Here is a 19,961-nt window from a genome sequence, read left to right on the forward strand (position 1 = left end):
ACTGGACTGTCTGGTCCACACTAATATTTACAGAACGCCACCATATAGCTCGAATACTGCTGAGTGTGGTGTAAAACTAAACTATCTTCTCCTTAGTCGCCTTTTACTATCCACAAAGCCATCGAGCTCAGCCGCCTATTCACTTCTTACACTTGGGAGGAGTTGATGACACTGTGTAATGTCACAATCCTGTCAAACATGACACAAAACAGTTCCTTCATCAAACATTTATTTATGACGGAAACACATTGAATCATACAAGGTATATATTGATTTTGGTCTAATAGGTACATCAATGAATACATCCAAAAATTACATGTAACAAAATCCTTGTGTAACCATGGTAACCACTGATGCTAACTCTCCTTGTTGCACTGGTTACAGTCAAAAACAAACATTTTCTAAACTTCGATAAACATTTCAAAACATAAATGTATCAGGAAGTCAGAACTTCCAACTACCTGACCTTTTTTAACAGAAGTGCCATTCTTTTGCAGGCAGTTTCAAGAATGATAAAGCCGAGTGACATCAGTTTAAAAGAAAGATTATGTTGTATCCGATTATGCTTGTCTTTGTGAAATATGTACAAGGTGGGATTTGACATTTTTACAGTGAACATAAACTCTTCTTAGAGGCATTGCTTTAAACTGAACATGTACTTTCAAAAATTTCCACAAACCATCTAAAATGTCTACATGTATTACATGAATCAGGATGACTGGCAATGACCTGAAAATGACCTATGCAAGATGGAACAAAATTACACAATGACAAATAGGGAAATTAAGCCATTGACAAATAAATCCCTAGTTCCTTACACCAGTATATAGTAACGCACCTAAAAAGAATAGGTTTGATGGCACTATGAAAATTATCTTGTGATCTACTACTGTGTTTGTGTTCTTGGGGGTTATGATCCTTGAGTCTTTCAAGTGTGCTTCTACAGTATTAGAGCCAAGGAACCCTTCCTTATATCTAATTATGGTCACGGCAAAGACCTGTTGACTTCCATAATTGTTACGAACCTTGACTTACCTGCCGTCACATAGGTGTCAAGAAAAATAGGGTGCTTACACTTTACGAACCATACAACGATAGGCCATTACAGACTCATCCAATATTGGATCACGAAAAAGACAATATTCTATCGAAAGCATGATTATCACAAAAAAATGTTTTCAGCAAAAACCAGTAACAGTTTGAATAAAAGATGGTGCTTGTTCCATCATGACTAGGATACAAACTTGATGTATGACAAATGAAGGGTCTGAATAATGTTTAGAACTATTAGCAAGCACTTCAATTTTCCATAACTAAGACAGAAATTAAAATCTGAACCTCATGTACATTTTGCATTACAGGTCAAATTTTCAAAAGAAATGGGGCTCTACTTCATGTCAAATATTCAAAAGTAATTGGACCCTACCACATGGTAGATCTTAAAAGGTAATTGGACCCTACCACGGGTCAAATTTTCAAAGGTAATTGGACCCTACCACGGGTCAAATATTCAAAGGTAATTGGACCCTACCACAGGTCAAATATTCAAAGGTAATTGGAACCTACCACAGGCCAAATATACAAAGGTAATTAGGCTCTACTTCAGGTCAAATACATGTATTCAAAAGTAATAAGACCCTACAAAATGTCCAATATTCAAAAGTAATTGGGCTCTACATCAGGTCAAACATTTAAAAGTGACTGGGTCCTCAGACAGGTCAAATATTCAAAAGTAATTGGGCCCTACATCAGGTCAAATATTTAAAAGTAATTAGGTCCTCAGACCGGTCAAATATTCAAAAGTAATTGGGCCCTACATCATGTCAAATATTTAAAAGTAATTGGGTCCTCAGACAGGTCAAATATTCAAAAGTAATTGGGTTCTGCGTCAGTCAAATATTTAAAAGTAACTGGGCCTACCACAGTGGACATACAAGTATTGCTACTGAAAAAAGGTGAACAATTTCCTCTAGGTTACACAAATCTTGTTCTTCCTACCAATAAGAATGTTCAGTGTTTCAACCTGATGCACAATCAAGATGCCCTACATGATATCTCAAGTCCCAAATGTTTTTGAACAGCTTGTATTGCAAAATTTAATATCAGAAGCCAGTCTTGGGCTTGATAAAACATAATACTGTCTAAAATAATATTTAACAAACCCCATGTTCCACTGTTGTAGAAAATTGTATGCACTTGTTCAGTTCCCATATCACCTATCAGATTTTTCTGTCTTGAATATAGTTTCGAATCTAATTTCAGGGAAGGAGTTCATGAAAGGGGCAGATTAGCATGGCCAAACCCCCATAATGTTGACAGGCTCTTATCCAGGATTAAGTAATATACTGGACTAAATAAGTCAATGATACTGGTATTTTTATGATTGATATTTCAACAAATGAATAAATAGATCATTATTCATAATTTCAAAATTTACATATATCCCAAACTACCTTTGTCCTGTATAATATGTTCTGAAAGTCTAGGAATTAAATATTTCAATGCGAGTGTTTTACCTCTGAAAAGTACAGAAAGTAATCAGTGTTTTCCCTGCTTTATTCAACAGCTAGTGTCAATTCTTACAGTGACATTTCTTCAGTCTTCATCTCACCAGCTGAACAGCAGATTATAAGCATGGCATATTTTTCAAGATGGACTCTTACATAACCTCAGCTATTTTTCGTATTGTATTGACATCCAAGCCCCAAAATATATTATCCAGATACAAATTATAATTGGCATAACTGTTTACCATATATGAACAAGATGAAGTGAGCCTGTTTAATGGAACTAACATTAGCCGATGCATATATAAAGATGAAATGAACTTCAGTACATATGAACATGATGAAATGAGCCTGATGCACATATAAAGATGAAATGAGCTTCAGTAAATATGAACATGATGAACTGAGCCTGTTTAGAGGAACTAACATTTGCTGATGCACATGTAAAGATGAAATGAGCTTCAGTACATATGACCATGATGAAGTGAGCTTTAAGATAACTGCTTAGTGAGAGTTTTAGCAAGTAGGCAATGATCTGAGCATAGCATTGACCTTAGCATAAATGTGCATGATGAAGTGAGCTTTATCAAGACTTAATTTAGCATATATGAAAGAGTTGAGTTTAGCCTAAGCTGAATTGGGTTCAACATTAGCTGTATCATATTTGACTGAGTTGATTTAACATAAGGTCTACCATATTTGAGTGAGATGGTTTTAACATAAGCTTCAGCATATATGTTCCTGATGTGGCAAAGGTACATAACTCTTCTCAGCAAATTGTGGCATCCTTGGCTACTGGACCTTCCATACCCTCAAGCCTTTTTGAACATGAGAGACTGAACTTCTGCATCACTGATTAGCATAAGCCCTTGCATCTATGAACATGAATTGACTTTAAATATAACTGTTCAGCACAGGTTTTCTCATATACACACATCTATATCTACATGAACATGATGATGAGACCTTACCACAACTGTCTACCACATGCTGATGCAAAATATGAATGAGTGAGTGAGTATGGTTTTACGCTGCTTTTAGCAATATTCCAGCAACATCACAGCGGAAGACACCATTGCAAATATGAACATGATAAAGTAAGCTTTGATACAACCACATAGGTTTTAGTATTTAAAAACATGATAAAGTGTGTGTTACTAAAGCTGTTATGACATGATGAAGACAGCTTTATGAAAACATGTAATAATTACTCATAGCACTGGTGAACGAGGTGAAGTGAGCTCCTAGAATCTGTTTCGCCTTAGCTTTCGCATGTAAGATGGAGTAGTCTTCATTACATTAGAACACATTCTAAAGTATGATTCATTTCAGTACAATACTGCACAAATACAACATTGTACACTGCCCGATGTAAATTTAGAACACCCAAATACATGTGTTCTCTCACTTCGTTTAAGTATACAATGCAGAATGAAGTATGACAAAAGCATCTCATAGTACACTCATGGTATTATATTATCTGAATATCCACCCAAGCAGTCAAACAGAATGTGTTCATAGAAGCAATAATGGTATAACACAGACAAGTGTTACCTAAAAATCATCTAAATCATTTCCAGATAAAGTAAAACAGCTATAAAAGGGTGAAGTAAAAATGTGGCAATTAATTCTGCAGAACAATTATGTAAATCATGCTAAAATATAACTGTGATTGATGTATCATGTAAAATACATCAGGATATGTTTGTAAATGGGGTTGTCACTGTACTATTTTACAAGTATGTTTGTGTTATCATCTTTCTTTCAAACAACAGACTAAATGAAGGACACACAATGGTTGTGTACTCAACAGCAGACAAATTAAAACGTACATTCAAGAGTAAACATGTTACAATACATGCTCAAGAGTAAACCCATCAAAATGTATGCTCAAGAGTAGACCCATTACAACATATGCTCTAGAGTAGACACATTATAATGTATGCTCAAGAGAAGACACATTATAATGTATGCTCAAGAGTAGACACATTATAATGTATGCTTAAGAGTAGACACATTATAACATTTTCTCAAAACTAGACACATAATAATGTTTGTTTAAGAGTAGACACATGATAATGTATGTCACTATGTACCAGTGTTCAGTTGACTTTCCAATCTTGATTATGTTGGTATTTCCACCCCTGACATTATAATTAGTAGATCAATCTGATTGGTGGACATAAATAGTATTCTGCTTAGCAACTTGTGTGACAGCAGAAGAGTGTGTGTTCTAATTTTTGCTTATCAGACTATACATCTCACACTAGATCAATGTTATTCTGTGCATAAATCAGACCAATAACAAAAGCATAGTTTTCTGAGAATCATGCACATAAATAAAACAGGTTTCCTCTAAAATGTCTGCAAACCGATCTGAACAAGAAACTGAATCTAATGATAGAACATAGATATCAACAAGACTAGAATTTCCTTTATTTATGACACCTTGGCTTATCTCCAAATGAGATAATGATTAGGAAAAGACACCTTGATTTTCTGAAAGTGACTAACATACTCATTTCTCATAGAAATATGACTTGTTTAAATCAAAGCAAAAGTGGGTTTGTGCCTTGGTGCTAAAGAATTGCTGAATATATTTCTAATTCAATATTTTACATGAAAAACAAATGCTTGTGAAAAATAGCACATTCAGCACAAATTCAAAAAATAGAGATCATTCGTTTTATGGGGTCCAACAGGAGTTGTGTAAACAATCTTAACCAACAAGCATAATATTCATGTGACTATATATCAGTGTCAATATGTATTCATGACAATGTAACGGAGGTCAGGCCATCTAAACTACTATGTGCTTACATGACCTCCGCTTGGTAAAGTTTACACAAAGCTCTCTAACTTACACCTGCATCATGCAGGTAACCATATACAGTACCTGATGTCAAAAGCGTTTGTAGCAAGATAATATCTAGGTATTTTAGAAAGTTCCCAAAGAGCAATTTAATCCACACCTGTGATATCCATATGATTGTCTAAAGAAGTTATTGTCAAAACTGTGTTGTGCAAATGTAGAACGTTTGTTCAAAGAGGTCATTGCTCACAACCATCACATATCAATGGTTTCAGAACATCCAACTCTCAAAAATGTGTCCAACAAGCAAGATCCTTGTTGAGGATCTGCAAAGTACTGCTGTTTTCATGTCATAGCTCAAGTAGCACACAGGACTGAAAGAGGACCAGGCCCTGATTTCTCAAAACAAACTTAAGACTGATTTTTTATTTAAGTTAGAGATTTTACTCAAATTGAGAAAACACATTTCCCAGTATGAACTGGCATCGATACTAAAATCAAACAGTAGACAAGTAGAGTTCGGTGCATAGAATATTTCAGCTGTGTGGGCCTTCTTTTTCCTTTTTAACAAAAATAAAGTTGAGTTTAAAATTAAGCTGTTTCAAGTTGTCACACTCATTTTGAAATGAGAGTGAAAACGTACGTTTGTTTCAAGAACGTGGTTGTGGGTTAAGAGATATCTTTTGGTCTCAAGGATTTCACACTGTAATTAATACTCACATTCAGCAGCCTTGTAAGAGACTATTCTGATCATATCAAATAACAACTATTACATGGCTAAGATCATGGGAGGATACAAATCTTGAAAAATCTTGAAAATCATATATTACTTTGAAACATTGATAATCATAATAGCTCTTGATAACAGTGACAAATTCACAAACCACCTAAATCATACCAAACACATAACATACACAAGGATGTACAGACGCATGAAGTTGACAATGGTACCTTTTCCTACAAAGCAATGACAAACATGATAAGGCTGAAAAGGTCTTTTGTGAAAACAGCAGATATTCTTCTACTAGTTATAGAAAATGAACTTCCCGTGTTTAAGTGACACAATTACAAACACATTGATATTTATAATGAAACTAATACACAAAATGCTATATATCTAAAATTAACTAGATTGCATTCTCAGACGAGATGATTAAACAGAAGCACTATATGAAATTGTGGTTAACCTCCAACCAGCTCAAAGACTATTTCCATGCATAGATGAGAGAAACTCCAGCTGCTTTGAAAGAGTCTTTCTTTCACTACAGTCCTGAAAATAAATAAATCTTGAAAACTAAAGAAAATGTACCTCCATTTCAGAAATGGACACTTCATGGACTTTATCTTGTCCTGTTTTCATGTGTCCACAATAAAGAAATAAGCAGTTCTGGAAGGGAAACTCTAACAGGCATCACATCAAACTTGTATGAAATGTACACAGACAGAGCTAAACACTTCTTCGACCTACATACATAACGAATCTCACAATACAAAAATTACTATGAATGTTAACAGCTCTGAAACATCCACTAGTACTCAACATTTAGAGTTAAAAAATATAGAATCTTCCAAACAAGAGACTGCTGGCAACACAGATATCTTTGAAAGATCATCAGCTGCAAAGAAATAACAGTCCATTCCAAAACAAAATTACCCACTACAAGATCTCCAGACTGGAAATTTTCATCTCAAGAGGCAAACCTGCACTTGAGAGCATCCTCTTGAAGATATTGGCCATCTTATATTCCCCGTATTTCTGATGCTTGAATCCATCTTTCTTGTCAGTAATAGCTAGATAGAAGGATGAGCCTGAGCTTTGAGCTGTAGCTGGTCTCAAGCTTCTATATTTCTTGTACAGAGTCACAAAGCACCTCTGAGGATTGTCATGCCTCTTCCAAACAATCTTTCCTGAAGGCACAAACTCAAGATACTCTTGGTGGTTTTCTCGGCCAAGTTTGATCTCTCCCCATTTCAAGTTGATGTGCTCCTTCGGCCTCTTGATGCAGAAGTGGACAGTGTTCATCAGCCACAGGGTGTTGAGTAAACTGTCAACTGACTTGGTGCCAAGCTGCCCGATTTCATAAAGCTTATCTACATCTTCAGGCCTCATGGTGAAAATTGCATCTTCACAAGATCGCAGATGCTTGAGTTTGTTTTCCATAACTCTCCTTGAATTCTCAAACTTGGAGTCACTCTTGATACAATATGGATAGCTATTTGTGGATAGGTAGATTCCTATACAGTTCTGGATTTGCTTTAAGCTGGAGGACATGAATTCTCGGCCACCATTTTTCCTCAGTCGAAGATAGAACTCTGCCAGAAGAGGATCAAGATTTTCAGGCATAATGGTGTATGCTGGCTCCTTGACTTTCTTTAGGATCATGAACTGTGTGAGACGGTTGATTGCAAACTGCACACTCTTCGAGAATGTAGACAACTCTTGCTTGACAACAACCGTGGAAGAGTCAGCCCCACCTGAGCATGTGTCATCAACATCATCGTCATCTGATTCTAGTTCTATCAAGATGTAGCTTTCATTGTCAGCTTCAGAGAGGACATCCGGAGTCTTCCTTGAATCAGCAATATCTGTAGAATGGGCCACTTTATCAGAACCTGTAAGTGACTAAAAGTGCAATAGAAAGAAATGAACAAAGTTCTGTGAGTGTAGACAACACTGATAATTTTAACTGTGGACTTCAAAGTTCCTTTTCGAAGAGCCTGGAAATATCAGGCATCTGTGTCAAACCAAAATTGGGACCCCCTTGGAAATTACAGCTCATGGCCCTTAAAACCTTGTTCCTATTCATTTCAAACTGAATCCTGACATGTATCAAATAAAATCAGCTGGTTCAAAGGAAGCCATGAGGTTTTCACAGCTAAAATTGTTTCACCAACACCACACAACACAACAATAAAGCTGTCAAAGTTCCTGAAACCAAACAACTCAAGGTACAGTAGCAATCTGCTGACCATGTTCATCACAAAGTACTTTTCGCTTACTTTACCGCACTGAAGAAGCTTCCACAGCTAACCAACATATTCCAAACATATGACTTGTACCTTTGAGACCAGAGTCATATATTCCACTATCTGTAGTTGACATGAACTGTTTCTTTGATTATGATACCAATATGTGAAAGAGACACATAAAAAAAACAGCTTTGACAACAGTGTTTGTTACAGTTTAGAAAAAATCAATAAGAGTGATTACTATTTAACACCTTGGAAAATAAATAAGATAAATTTAACCATGATAAAATGGAGTAGGCATCAGTTAGCTAGGGCAGCAAATAAGCAACAGGTACAAAGCACCTGGGGACAAGCTTGTTAAGGTACTCCCTCATGTTCAGTTTTTCATTCCAGCTTGGGAACAGTAAAAGAATCTGTATTGGAACACTAAAAAACTTAAAGACGTCATCCACATATTTGTCAGTGTTGAACTTCCCAACTTCTAAAATGCCTCCCAATGACGGTTGTTCTAAACATGATGGAAATTTGCAAAGGATAACTCTACGCAACATATGTCATATTTGGGATTTCACTTTCTTAGTAAAGTACAAATTCTAGTACTTTTTTCGGTTGAGTCCCATCCGGGATTCGAACCCGCACCCTCAGAGTCAGGCACCTAATCGCCAGCACACAAAGTCAGCCGCCTAGCCCGCTCAGCCACCGCGACTTCCAGCCGTGCCAATTTACACTCATCAGAGGGGTACACAAAGTACGCAGTCTAGACTACCAGTTGTCCGACTTTCATTTAGTGGTAGTCGCGGTGGCTGAGCGGGCTAGGCGGCTGACTTTGTGTGCTGGCGATTAGGTGCCTGACTCTGAGGGTGCGGGTTCGAATCCCGGATGGGACTCAACCGAAAAAAGTACTAGAATTTGTACTTTACTAAGAAAGTGAAAGCCCAAATATGACATATGTTGCATTTGACCACTTTCTAAATGGCATCGTGTAATGATAACTCTACGGCTTCTCCAAATAGTGACTGGGAGAGTTTGGTTTCATCCTGCTTCCAGAAAGTGATATTTTTCAATAACATGACCTTGACTTTAGACATTTTCATTGCATATACCAAAGGGGTTCTCCAGATCCCTGAGGATTATTTTTTATCAATAATCTTGACATATTCCAAAGAAAACATTCACTGCTGTCAAAAACGAATTTTGACAGGAATACTTTTGACATTTGGAGTAGGATTTCCAAACATGCTGAGGAGCAAGTTAATATAAAAGTTCCATCATTGTCAATGTAACTAACCCTTGACACTGGCAACGACGCAACAATGGATTAAAATAAGTTTCATGCTGACCAAAACCTTTTCAAAATACCCTAACCAACAGAAGATATACATAGGTTTCATCATTTCACTTTCTCATAACCTTGACCTTTGACCTTTTTACACCATGTGCCAAATCAATTCTACAAGGCATTCTAGAAGTCGAAGGAAGACGAACCTCTAGGGGTAAAAAATAGTTGAGTTCAAGTAATAAGAAAACAAATCACAGTTTGTGATGGGGACAAATTCCAACAAAACATTCAGGAGTCACATTTCACTGGCTGCAAACGGAAAATACTGCAATTTCCTTAATAAATCTAGATAACATCAAAGAGAAAATGGGGTCAAGAGGACACCATGAATCTGTTCTAATTTCAATGTTTAACACAAGGGAACACAAGCAGGTGCTGACCAAGCATACATGTTGATAATTGTAATACTGAGCATTGTGAAGAGCTTGTTCACTGATGTTCTTGGTTGCTCATGTTCCTGGTTGTATGAAAGATGTGCTCTACAAAGATTTTTCATTTGTGACAATGAATAACTGTCAATTTCAGTATAACATTAATATTATATACATTACTCATTAACCATGATAAGAAGAAATTTCAGCAGTGTTAATGATGACCTAGGAATTAAAAATATCTTCATTCTTACAATATCATGACAACAGATGGACAAAATGGGACAAAGTTTCCACAATTCAACTTACTCCCATACATGACGACACTGGTTTTCTTAGTCAACCACTAACATGGCTGTTAGTCTGTGCCATGTACCAGCTAATCATAGCAATATGGAATCATATCAAAAGCAAAAGCAGTAAAAGCTGCAGAAACGTCCCTCAAAAAATTGGCAAAGAATGATTCTTTGACCGCAATCTCTCTGGCTCACAAGAAATGTACAATTTGCAACTGGGCAAACTTTGTAAGAGAGAATGAAACTTATCGGATATGTTCAGATGTTTCTGTCTCCCTCTTGAAAGATTTGGATCAATGACACCGTCAAACTTTAACAAGTGAGAGAAAAATTTCCAACATTAGTGAAAGTGGCAGGTATTCCAAACATCAACAGAAAATCAAACTATGAGCATGTGGATAACCCACAGTGATTATTTTCCATGTGATATATTTATATACTTGTAGACAGAAAATTAGCTTCGGGCAGAGACTTCATGTACATGTGTTAGAAAAAGTTCTCACTGAATCCTCTGAATCGTTTTGACCAAAGAGAAGTCTCACCAATCATCTTGCCATGGACACATCTGTTACCTTTCACAACAAAGTCAAAACAGTTTGCTCATTTACACAAGCCAGAGAGACAGCCACTGCATGGATCGAACCTTTAAGGACGTCCTTAACATGTTGCATACATGGGATCTGGGCATGTAGGGAAGTGACAGTCATGAGGACATACATTTCTAGGTTTGATTCTTCAAATCATGGTTTGCTTCAACATGAATGCACACAAAAAATATGATAATGATTCATCCAAACATATTCCACTGCTTTTAAAAAAAATGGAAAGAAAAGTTATTCATACATACACATGTATTGAGGATGAGCTTTTAAACTGACCATGTGGTTAAAAGAAAACTAAAGAACTAAACTTGTCAACAGTAACAGAAGTCACTAGTCACATGTAATGATGTGAACTGGGAGATAAGCAGATGCTAGAAGATATTGATGAACACCTGTGAGTTTCATAACATGTGAAAGAGAGAGGATAGGCAGACACACTTACAGGTTAAGTTAGCATGTATAATCCTAAGCCATGTAAACAGGGTTACAAAAGTCACCTGGATTGCCATCAACTGGCGCTGGTGCTGTGTCTGCTCCTGCTCCTCCCGAATCCTTGCCCGAATCCTTTTCATCATCCTGTAAACTCTCCCCCGACAACACCAATCCAGCTGATGTAGAGACAGCAGGATCAAAGTTCAAACGGAAGGCTTCAGGCAGACTTGAATCACTGTCTGAGTCTTCATTGTAGGATGCGCGCAGCGGATTCCTTCCCCGGCTCCTCAAAGTCATATTGGATGGATCTACATCCACATCAGCATCAAAATCAGCTACGCTTTCTCCATCACTCATGTCTGGTTTGTCAAGATTTGGGGGTTTGTCAAGTCTTGGCCGGCCTCGTTTAGCCCGTTTCTTTGCAGCAAATTCTTTCAACTTTCTTCCAATCGGTACCATTGGTTTGGAGGAGTTTGATGCAACAGTTGAGGTTGGGCCTCCAACCGGGTCAGATGTATCCAAGCCTAGTCTGGCCTTTTTACTGGGTAAATCATCTTCATCTGCTAATTTGTCCAAAGACATTGATGAGTTCACCTCTGATGTCATTGGCAGTTCTGAAGTTGTAGCTTCAGAGAGAGTTGCCGGATCTAAAGAGGCAAATGCTTCAGCAATGATGGATGGGGTGCTTGATTGATTCAGTTCTGGGAAAGAAGATGGTATGCGTGATGACTCGATGTCCGGGAGAGTGTCTTGTGGAAGGGAAACAACATTAGAGATCTGTAAACTTCCTAAAGGGTCCTCTGGAAAGGGTAAGTGAGCTGATGTCGCAACTGTGGGTGCAGATGAGGACACAGCCAGTGAGGATCTATCAGATGCTGAATCCATGAATGAATTCCTAGCACTGATTTCCATTGGAGCCGTAGAATCAACATTTGTCTCCATTCCCGGGAGGTTTAACCCCAAAAGTCCTGGATCTTTTTTGTCCACTACTGAAGAATAACTTGGAGGCTGGTTCATCTGATCCCAGACATTTCTATTAGGGTCTGGTAAAGGGCTGGACATTATCTGTCCAGGAGGCGTATGAGGGGGCTGGGGTTGGGGCATCTGTGGGTAGTTTTGGTTTTGATATAGTTGCTGTGGAACAGGTGGGGTAGACTTTTGGGACCCTGACTGGGACGAGTGCTGGGATGCCATGGTGTGCGTTCCTTGCTGTTGCATGGGTTGAGAGCTCTGCTGTGAAACTGGTTGGGGGGACTGCTGTGTTAAGGCAGGGGGCAAACTGCGATTAGCTCTGGCTTCTAACATCTGTTGCACTATCTGTTGTCGTGATGGCCGTGGTTGTGACATGGGATCTGATGATTGTGTTGTTTGTGGCATGTTCTGCTGCATGTTCTGTTGCGTGTTCTGGCCTTGGTAACTCTGCTGTGATGCCTGGGACACTTGGGAACCAGAATTACTCATGCTTTGATTCTGTGAAGTTTGCTGCCCAGGATTACTTTGGCTCCTTGACGTCTGAGGTGCAGTAGGCTGAGCAACATTCTGAACAAGTGAAACAGGTAACACCATTGACTGTGAATTAGTTTGTGCCTGCGATGTTGGTTGTGAAGAAGGATTATTGCTGCCAGATCTGTTTGCTGATGGGAATGGAGGCCTGTTGCTTGTAACTGATGATGTCTCGGGAGTTGATGGACTCCTGGTTCCACTGGACAGAGACGATGTTGAAGCTTCACCCACAGATCTTCTAGGAGGAGGAACAAATGAGATGACTTCAAGTTCATCAGAATCGTCCACCGGGGATCTGGACTGTTGTGGCTGAGTTCTCTGGCCAGGTCCAAAGGTCCTACGAGCTTGTATCGAGTTCACACTACTACTTTGCTGTCCCATCCTCTGACTGGGGTTTACACCTTGTCTCTGCCCAGGTGATGACATCTGGCCTGATTGCCTTATTCCCCCACCCTGTGGGTTCATCCGCTGTGATGGACTCATCATCCGGGGGTTGCCTCCTAAGCTAGGTCGCCCAACTGGATTTACACCCGGCACCTGATTCCCTGTCCTCTGACTGGGTGACATGCCTCCTCTCATATTTCCACTACTAGAGAAATTTGGGTTCATTCTTTGAGGACCTCCTCTCCCTGCACCAAATCCTGATGCTTGGTTCAATCTTTGATTGAATGATGGTCTCTGGTTGTTATCATTACTTGGCCGCAATACACCCGTCGGACTCATCTGCCTGTTCATCTGTGGACTCTGCCCCATTCTGTTTAACCGAGGACTAGTCTGGTTCAGGGGTCTCTTTCCAGCTGGACTCATCTGAGACATAATGGGTGGTTCTCTTCTTTGACCAGGACTTCTCTGGACAGGCAGGGGGCAGTTCTTGAACACCTTGGTGCAGTAGCTTTCACTGATGACATTGCCAGTACTCTGCACCAGTTCACTGAGTACATACCTCTCCTTTTTGGCATTGTCTATTTCTACACTGATGTAGCCACTCACTTCCACCATTTGATCATAGCTGATGTAGTTTTGACACAATCTCTGGAGGTTCTCCACAAATGATGTGAAGAACTGTACAGAGTATTGCTTCTCCATCTTTCTTCTGTGATTATCCAGTTCTGAAACAGATTGACAAATTTAAAAAATACTACTGAACTCTAGAGATTCAATTTGAGGAAAAGTAAAAGATTTGGTTCAAAACAAACATACTCCAAGTTCAAGCTTTTTAATTTTAGACTGACTCTCTGTACAATAAACCTATGGCAAGCTGATGAGAATGGTAACCCTCAATGGGGATCGTTGAGTTATCTCACTTGCCAACTTCAAGATCACTAGATTTTAAGTTTTCCCTCTCACAATTTTGTAGTCTCAGGCTTTCAAACAGTAAAATGACTTAAAGACGGACAACTTATGCATTTTTGAGGATGCTTTTATTAGACTATTTGAGGGAGTTATCATGGTTATATTTTTACTCTCCTGGAGTACCATATATTGTGCATTATTAACCAATGGGTTTTACAAAAATACATACACAAAAGATTTTGAGAGACTTGATATTTGCATCTGTGATGTTAGAATCGGTACTCATTGGTCCCTGCCTGGTGCCATGCCTGCATTAATGGCTATGATAAAGACTGGTCAGCTTGGAGTCAGTTTAATGTGTCTGAGTGGGGTCTGCATGCTTAACTGTGACATGGTATTTCAGTGAGCTAGCGCTATAAAACTAGCTTAAGTCTGGGCCAGTACCATCAGCCACACATACACATGCATGTACATCATCATATGAGCATAATAAAAACTATGATGTTCAAACACATTTCATGTCGCCTACTGTGCATCTTCCTGCCAGAGGTGTGTCCCATTTCACATGAGCCCACAACAGAAAAATTTATCTAACTTAATAATAATATATAAAGTAATATATAACAATCTTTCTAATAACATGCAAGATTATAAACTGAAATAAAGTTCACATATACACAATATCAATTTGGAGCAAAAATGACCTGTTAAATGAAACAGGTATACAATACAAGCTGAAAATGCTAGACTGGGTGAAAATGCTATCTGGTGTTTTTAGTTATTCGTCGGTACTTGTATACCAGAAACTAACAATTAGTTTGATAATGGTTTATTTTCAACTGGTGATTTTTACATAGATATGCAGGTGATTCAGCAATATTCCAGCTACCATGGCAGCCTGCAAATCATCATAAATATTAATGTAATGACCAGACAATACAGCAGTCTTTAAATTTACGAGCCTAAAACTTCTAAACTGAGCTGGGGTCATGTAAAAATTCAACAGGCAAAGCAGAAAAACAGACAAAATTATAGTCTGATTGTGAATGTATAAAACACAAAGATACCTTCTGATAAAATAGTGTAACATTTAGAGCAAATCTGTAAAACTATTTACTGATAACAGAAACTAGTTCACAGTCTTGCTTCAGTTTGAATTCATTCTTCTGAACAAAATATAATGCACCAAACAGGGCATATGTCAGTAGTAAAGACAAGTGACTACACACTTTGTTAGACATGACACAAGATTTCATGTCGTTTTACCAATTCAATAGTGTGCACCATGTGCAAAATAACACGAATAAAACATCATAGTCAAAACAGAACCAAATAGTCAACTTTGCTGTTATCATTTTCATTTTTTGCAGGTATACACAGCAAAACAATATTACTCATATTTACAGGTTGCAAAATCTGCATACACTTTATCTGTGTCAGCTAATGATAATGAACTGAGTTTGTAATTTAATATATAAAGAAACAGGGAAGGGAGATAACTCTGTACATAATTGATAAAATGATGACCAGAAGGAAATGATATTATGAACAAGAGGTCTACAAACTATGCCAAAACGTAACTGATCCAATACTGAACATGTTCAGAACCTTTGCCCATAGAAGATGTGATGATATGGTAAATAAATATTTACTTACAATGGAGACTTAGACAACATCACAATTCATGTTGAACTTCCCTCTAATTGCAATAAACAAGCTGAAACCCTGTTATTAAACAGTGAAAACCGAATACACCAATCAAAATGATCGTTCTTAGGAGAAATACACTACCTACATAGACAATTACTTCACTTGACTGAACACAGACACATCAACCCAAATATGTCATACTCATGATACTATACTGTATGTATTGTTTACTTCACTTCAGACCCTTGAAAATTACATGTCAATTTTATAGGTACTGTAAATTTGAGAGGAAGAATAGGAAGCCACAAGGCTTCAAAACAGATAAGATAAATAAACCGATCATACGTTCCAGGTCAACTTGACACTTTGTTGGGGAAGATTAAGGTACCGGTTCCAATATAGCCGATCAAAGTTGTAAATGACATGAAATTAAAGTCATTTTATAATTCTTAAAAGAGATATGTTTCTACTACTACTAAATATAGATTTATGTGATTCAACGTGGATAATCAAAACCAGGAAATTCTCTTGAAAATTTGAAATTGTTGCATTTTCGTTACTCTGCTGACTGTGCCACGTCAAGTTGCAATTGTATTTATGCAGCAAATATCGTAATATACTGGTAAAATAACTGTGCATATGATGCAAATACAATCAAAACAATGTATCATACCGTTGGCAGTAAGGAATTTGAGCCAGTTTAACGCATTTTTAGTTGAATTTGAAGCAAGTTTTGCTTCGGCGTGTGCTTGTTTACGATAAACCCAACTTCCGTTTTCTAACTTCCGGTTCCACATTAAACATCCGGACGATTCGGATTTCAGATGACCATAAGAAGATGCTCCACGAATAAGAGACGAGATACGTTTCTCTAGTATGGGACAACATTCGCCATGTTGCAAGAATTCTGCGCTAACCAGTTATATAAAATTATTTCGCAAACGACTTCAGTGTAAAATGTATGGATGCAGTGATTCATATCATCTTCAAGACAGGATACGTTATGTTCCAACATTTTGTAACACATTCGAAATGTATCTAAGGAAAAGGATATGTGCAGATGCTTTATACCCGTCATTGAACAAACAACTTCTCAACGTAGCGGAAGGCCCATGTTTCCCCCAACTAATTAGGCAGGTGACAGGACGACAGCTAGGGTAAGTGTTTTCTTTGCAGTTTACAGTTTCCTGTGTTGTTATACTCTCATGATTTCTGTACTTTAATGATGCGCGAAAATTAAACCGCGCGAATTAGTCAATTTTTCTGTTTCCGCGAAATTCAAGCCGCGCGAAAATAAATCATTTTACAGTATATTAAATACCCTCGAACATTTACCTGCTAAACAAAACGTGGATCTTCAAGGTAGAATATCTTACACGAGGTAGTTAAAAAAAGACGCAGTTATATTTCTGACACATATAAGTGTATTTCTGTATTGAAATAAATGATTAGATGACATTATTGTAACGGTTAAAATTAATCGACGCGTACGTATTTGAGATGCGTTTGTATATTTTGTGTATCGTCCTTTAAACACGCACACGCAGGGGTTCTCGCGCAGCGGTTGTCACGACGTTGTATTTCCATGTTTATTTGATTCGATATTTCTGAAAATACCAACAGAAAGTTGTCTGTCTTAGAGAGCCCTTGAACCGCATTATTTGTCCTACCACACAACCATCTATGCAATGGGAAAGCTGTAAATGAAGTCGATGATGATTTACCTCAGGTTTTCCCACCTCACCAGGGCCCATGGGCAGAGACTATTGCAAGTTGTTGGTTGTAGAGACTTAAACACATTACAGCTGTCGGTGTTTTTTCTAAACATTGTTATACGCATATTTGAGTTATTTATTACAAATCTGGGGTCAGTGGGATGGCCCAGTGGTTAAAGTGTGCGCTCGTCACAACGAAGACCCGGCCGGGTTTGATTCCCCACATGTGAACAATGCATGAAGTCCATTTCTGGTGTCCCCATTGATTAAACCATCGAAATGGAGATTATAAAACAAATGTTTCATTTTTAGGCTGATATAACCTGGTGAGGGCGTGTCTGTGTCTTTTGTTTCGAATTCCAGCTCATTGGCGGGTGACGGGGAGGAGACGTATCTTTGAATCTGTACGGTAGATAACTGAAACAAAAATTATTTGCGTCCATTGTGGGTGATCTCCAAGAAGAAAACGCTTGATTTCTCAACAAAACCAACCCATGCTTGCTACAAGAGGAAAACAACAGGATTGGGTGGCCAGGCACGCTGATTTGGTTCACACGTCACTGTATCCCAAATGCGTATAGATCGGTGCTAATGCTGTTGCTCGCTGGATTGTCCGGTCCAGACTCGATTATTTACACACCACCGCCATGAAGCTGGAATATTGTTGAGTGCGGCGTTCATCAACCAACCAACCGTACCATTACCGCACCCGGGTACAGCAGCCAATTTTGTAACCATTAACCTATACCCATTTTATGGTTCCCCTGACCTGAAATGCTGTACCTTCGATCAACGTCAGATTATTTACATTTCATATTATTTACAATGGACTTATCACCTGAAAACATTTCAGACCAAACTATAACTATCCTTGTGCTAAAGGGATACCCAAGCCTGAAAGACACATGCCATGACAAGTTGGGTGTTAAATATGCGACGTTGATATGTGTCCGTGGAAGACACTACAGTGTAATATTTGACGGCAATATTACACATCAATAATATACGAATACCTCTGTCACAGTGGTATTAGACCTTGACTGACATGCGGAAAACGGAGTCATTACAACGCAGACAGTATCTCTCAAATTGTGTTGGAGAGTGATAAACAGAATAATAAACTCGCTTCCTTAAATACCATTTTATTAAACTCGGAAGTGAGTTTGCTGTCCTCTTTATATGATGATAATAGTAATAATAATGAAAATTTATATAACGCTAAATCCAACCAATAAATGGGTGCTCAAAGCGCTACGTTATATACCACAGTTAAACTTTTCCCATAAAACGACAAAGGAACTGAATTGGTGTGATGGGTGAAAACTGTAAAACTCAAAGTTAAAATACAACCACTCTGTTGTACAGTAACAGGGGAACACTCTGTACATAATGAATACAATCCAAATGAGCTCCAAAGGCGCAATAAACGTTAGAATCTCAGCTGGGATAACACAGAAGACCAAACTGAATCAGAAGGTCATGAAACCTTCAGCAGCAGCACCTATGCAATGGCTGTCAAGAACCTGCGTAACCTTCATTGATGACGGTTGTGTTGATGTGACGTACGCGCCTTTTGTCAACAGGTGAACAGAGAAACGTGGTGTAGAAAGGGGGATAACTCTAGGCAGCTCTTGCCGTTTCAAGCGAAATATTTCGACGTATGGAGACGATTTGTGGAACAAATGTAGTGAGTGAGTATGGTTTTGTGCTGCTTTAAGCAGTATCACGACGGGAGACACCAGAAATGGGCTTCACATGTTACAGCATACGTAGTATGCTGACGTTTCATTCCGTCTTGCACCACATTACAAGGTTTGGTTCGGTTGTTATTTAACGCGGCACTCCGCAATATTCCAACATTAAGGTGGAGGTGCGTAAATAATCGAGTCTGGACCAGACAATCCAGTGATCAACAGCATGAGCACCTGTGCAAATGGGAACCGATGACATGTGTCAACCAACTCAGCAAGCTTGACCACCCGATCCCGTTAGTGGCCTCTTACAAGTTCCTTTCCGCAAAGCTAATGCTTGTTTCTGTCAAGAAATGTATGTATGTATGTATGTATGTATGTATGTATGTATGTATGTATGTATGTATGTATGTATGTATGTATGTATGTATGTATGTATGGATGGATGGATGGATGGATGGATGGATGGATGGATGCATGCATGCATGTATGGACGTACGTGCCTCACACCATGCGAGTGAGTTTACTTTTACGCTGCTTTTAGTAACATTCCAGCAATATCACAGCAGGGTACTCCAGACATGGATTTCACGCATCATATCCATGTAGGAAAACGAACCGGCGTTTTCGGCGTGACAAGTGGACGCCTTTAACCACCGGCCTACCCCGGCGTCCTTCTGTCATGTGACCTTGTGCCGTGTCAATGCACAATAAAACCGCCATACGCACATATACTTTAGTTGATTATGAAACTGTAGTGTCTACTGTATATGGAACATA

At 38.4% G+C, this 19,961-nt stretch overlaps 1 protein-coding gene across 2 annotated transcripts; it reads right to left on the reverse strand.

Annotated features, from left to right (window-relative positions):
* Window positions 1–212: 212 nt before the first annotated feature.
* Window positions 213–16,533, reverse strand: LOC137286597 (serine-rich adhesin for platelets-like). Of its 2 annotated transcripts, none has more exons than XM_067818544.1 (3): window positions 16,449–16,533; window positions 11,395–13,941; window positions 213–7,905 (listed from the first exon to the last, which is right to left on the reverse strand). In XM_067818544.1, exons 2-3 carry the CDS (start codon window positions 13,916–13,918, stop codon window positions 6,977–6,979), a joined length of 3,453 nt encoding a protein of 1,150 aa, XP_067674645.1. In that variant the 5' UTR covers window positions 13,919–13,941; window positions 16,449–16,533; the 3' UTR covers window positions 213–6,976. The 2 variants fall into 2 exon arrangements, with proteins under 2 accessions (XP_067674645.1, XP_067674644.1); XM_067818543.1 differs by having other exon boundaries at window positions 213–7,932.
* Between the last annotated feature and the right edge of the window lie 3,428 nt (window positions 16,534–19,961).

The sequence above is a fragment of the Haliotis asinina genome, chromosome 6, assembly GCF_037392515.1.
Source record: "Haliotis asinina isolate JCU_RB_2024 chromosome 6, JCU_Hal_asi_v2, whole genome shotgun sequence".
NCBI lineage: Eukaryota > Metazoa > Mollusca > Gastropoda > Lepetellida > Haliotidae > Haliotis > Haliotis asinina.

Coding starts and splice junctions, on each gene's coding strand:
- LOC137286597 (XM_067818543.1), bottom strand. CDS start 13,918: ATGGAGAAGCAATACTCTGTACAGTTCTTCACATCATTTGTGGAGAAC. Junction 7,933..11,394: donor GCCAGTTGATGGCAATCCAG/GTGACTTTTGTA, acceptor AGTCACTTACAG/GTTCTGATAAAGTGGCCCAT.